General features: G+C 67.1%; 1 protein-coding gene across 1 annotated transcript in view; it reads right to left on the bottom strand.

Moving 5' to 3' along the window:
* LOC112958817 (maestro heat-like repeat-containing protein family member 1) overlaps nt 1-3144 on the bottom strand; it is a gene marked incomplete at both ends in the record, with an annotated part of 14844 nt that overhangs the window by 4942 nt on the left and 6758 nt on the right. The window contains 3 exons of the mRNA XM_026052747.1: nt 1866-1918; nt 2874-2914; nt 2991-3135. Of these exons, the coding sequence (XP_025908532.1) occupies nt 1866-1918; nt 2874-2914; nt 2991-3135 (239 nt within the window). The remainder of the gene's footprint in view (nt 1-1865; nt 1919-2873; nt 2915-2990; nt 3136-3144) is intronic.

Here is a 3144-nt window from a genome sequence, read left to right as displayed (position 1 = left end):
GTCCTTGCCCCAGGTCCCTGGGTTCCTGCCCCAGTTCCCTGGGTTCTTGCCCCGGGTCCCCAGGTCTTGCCCCAGGTCCCCAGGTCCCCAGGTCTTGCCCATGGCCCCTGGTCCCTGTCCCAGGTCCCCAGGCCCTTCCTCAGGTCCCCACATTCTTGCCCCAGGTCGCAAGGTCCTTGTCCCAGGTCCCCAGGCCTTGCCCCAGGCCCCCAGGTCCCTGTCCCTGTTCTGCAGGCCCTTCCCCAGGTCCTTGTCCCAGATCCCCAGGCCCTTCCCCAGGTCCCCAGGCCTTGCTCCAGGTCCTCAGGCCTTGGGCCAGTCCCCAGGCCCTTCCCCAGGTCCCCAGATTCTTGCCCCAGGTCCCCAGGTCCTTGCCCCAGGTCCTTGTCTAAGGTCCCCAGGTCCCCAGGTCTTGCCCTAGGCCATTCCCCAGGTCCCTGTCCCTGGTCCCCAGGCCCTTCCCCAGGCCCTTCCCCAGGTCCTTCCCCAGGTCCCCGGGTCTTGCCCCAGGCCCCTAGTCCTTGTCCCTGGTCCCCAGGCCCTTCCCCAGGTCCCTGGGTTCTTGTCCCAGCTCCCCAGGCCCTTCCTCAGGTCCCCAGATTCTTTCCCCAGGTCCCCAGGTCCTTGTCCCAGGTCCCCAGGTACCTGTCCCTCATTCCCCAGGCCCTTCCCCAGGTCCCCAGATTCTTGCACCAGGTTGCCAGGTCCTTGTCCCAGGTCCCCAGGTCCTTCCCCAGGTCCTCAGCCCCTTCCCCATGTCCCTACGCCTTGCCCCAGGCCCCCAGGTCCTTGTCTAAGGTCCCCAGGTCCCCAGGTCTTGCCCTAGGCCCTTCCCCAGGTCCCTGTCCCTGGTCCCAGGCCCTTCCCCAGGTCCCTGTCCCTTGTCCCCAGGCCCTTCCCCAGGTCCTTGTCCCTGGTCCCAGGCCCTTCCCCAGGTCCCCAGGCCTTGTCCCAGGTCACCAGGTCCTTGTTCCAGATCTCCAGCCCCTTCTCCAGGTCCCTGGGTTCTTGTCCCAGCTCCCCAGATCCTTCCCCAGGTCCCCAGATTCTTGCCCCAGGTCACCAGGTCCTTGCCCCAGGTTGCCAGGTCCTTGTCCCAGGTCCCCAGCCCCTTCCCCAGGTCCCCAGATTCTTGCCCCAGGTCCCCAGGTCCTTCCCCACATCCTGCTCTGCCCCACGGCCGTTCCCCGCTCCCAAATTTGCGCAATCTGTCCCCAGTTGGTGCAATTTGTGCCCAGTTGGTGGGGCTGCTCTCCTGCACTGCAGCCTGCGCGCAGGCGACGCGGCCGGCTCGGAGGAGCAGGACGAGCCCTGCCCAGGTCTAATTGCCTCTCCGTGGCCCATTTCCAGGCTCCCCAATTAAGCAGGGAGACCCCCCCGGGACCGGCGTTCTCGAACCCAAAGAGCCCGAAAGCTCCTTTTAACTCTCCCCGCAGACGACGCCTGCATTAACCCACATCTGCATTTCCAAAGTGACGGGAACCAAAAACGTGACAGCAAAAGCCGGACGCTCCCGGACCTTGCAGCCGGGGCGAGGAGAAGCCCCTGGCTCCGCAAGGCCCGCGCTGCAGGCGCTGCGACCCGCAGGCGCTGCCGCAGCCTGCGCGCTGGGAACCGACGCTGCGGTCGCCTGCGCTTGCCTTTCTCTAGCTCTTATCACAGAGCCATAAAATCAGAGAGTCATAAATTCATGGAATCATAGCATGCTTTAAGTTGGAAGGGACCTCAGGTGTGCAACCCCCTGCACACGCAGGGTCACCCAGAGCACCTTTCCCAGGGCTGCATCCAAGCGGGTTTGGAAGATCTCCAAWGRAGGAGACTCCACAACCTCCCTGTGCAGCCCGTGAACTCCCCAGCGCTCCTACCTGGAGCAGCATCTCCTCCCACTCCTTCTGGCACAGGGATTTCTCCGTGTTCTCTGGAAGAAAGCACCGTTTTGCCCTCGGCTCGCATCCTCACGACGCGCAGCGCGGGCTGAGAGGCCAAAGCACGCTGCGGACGCGYGCAGCCCCATCTGAACAAGGGTCTCCATGCAGCAAAGCCCCCCCGGAGCAGCAGCCCCTTCCCACCTTCCAGGTGCTCGAGCAGGGCAGGGAGCCTCTGGCCCCAGAGCTGCTGCAGCGCGGGGTGGACGCTGCAGCGCAGCGCGCCCAGCAGGCGCAGGGCGGCCGGCCCGCGGCAGTCGCCCGCGTACGGCTGCGAGGAGACGACCTGCGGATTGGGAAAGGCCTCAATGCAAAGGAAAGGGCAGAACACGCAGCCAAACACCCGGATTGCACCCCGGGAATGGAGCCTCTGCGCCAGCGGAGCAGCCGCCGCCGCCTCTCGCTGCGGCTGCTGCCACGGCAGAGCTGACAGGACAGCAGCAATSCGTGCCCGGGAGGAAGAGGAGGCCTCCTGCTCTTCCTCCAGGCGGAGGAGCCGCTTTTCCCAAGCCCTGCAGCCACGGCGGGAAGCGGCCGCGACGGCGACRCGCTCGCGGAGGAGCCGCCGTCTCCGTAACCGACACGGGGACGGTCGCACGGGGAGCGGGACGCGCCGAAACAGGAGCGCGCGGAGCCCGACCCAGATCCGGAGCCCGACACAGATCCGGAGCCCAACCCAGATCCGGAGGCCGACCCAGATCCAGAGGCCGACCCAGATCCAGAGGCTGACCCAGATCCAGAGGCCGACCCAGATCCGGAGGCCGACCCAGATCCCGAGGCCGACCCAGACGCGGAGGCCAGCAGCCCTCCGGGGAGCAGGGGGAGGCAGCGGGACGGGGACAGCGCTCGCCCTGCCTGCGGGACCCCCTTTCTGTTCCCAGGGGCACGGCGGAGGCGCCGGCTCCGCGGGGCCGGTGACAAAGCCAGCGCCRTCCCCAGGCCACTTACCAGCAGTCGCGTCGTCAGAGCGTAGGGCGAAGGCAGATTTGCTGCAAAAAGAGGGGAAAAAAGGCGTTAGGGGCTGTCGGCGAGCACGGCGCGGCCGCCGCGGAGGCCGGCACGAACCGTTGAGGTCGCAGCGGACGAGGGCCGCGTCTTCGCCCTCCTCCTGCCTCTTGGCGGCCAAGTGCACGAGGCTCTTGCAGAGCGGGGCCAGGGCGTTGGTGAAGGGCACGGGCGTCACGAACTGCAGCAGGAAGGGCCACAGCACCTGGCGGCG

Source organism: Nothoprocta perdicaria, unplaced genomic scaffold (assembly GCF_003342845.1).
Source record: "Nothoprocta perdicaria isolate Ctin4 unplaced genomic scaffold, notPer1 scaffold_902, whole genome shotgun sequence".
In the NCBI taxonomy this organism is placed as follows: Eukaryota; Metazoa; Chordata; class Aves; order Tinamiformes; family Tinamidae; genus Nothoprocta; species Nothoprocta perdicaria.
Note: the sequence above shows the minus strand (reverse complement) of the source record. Positions and strands in the feature narration are given on the sequence as shown.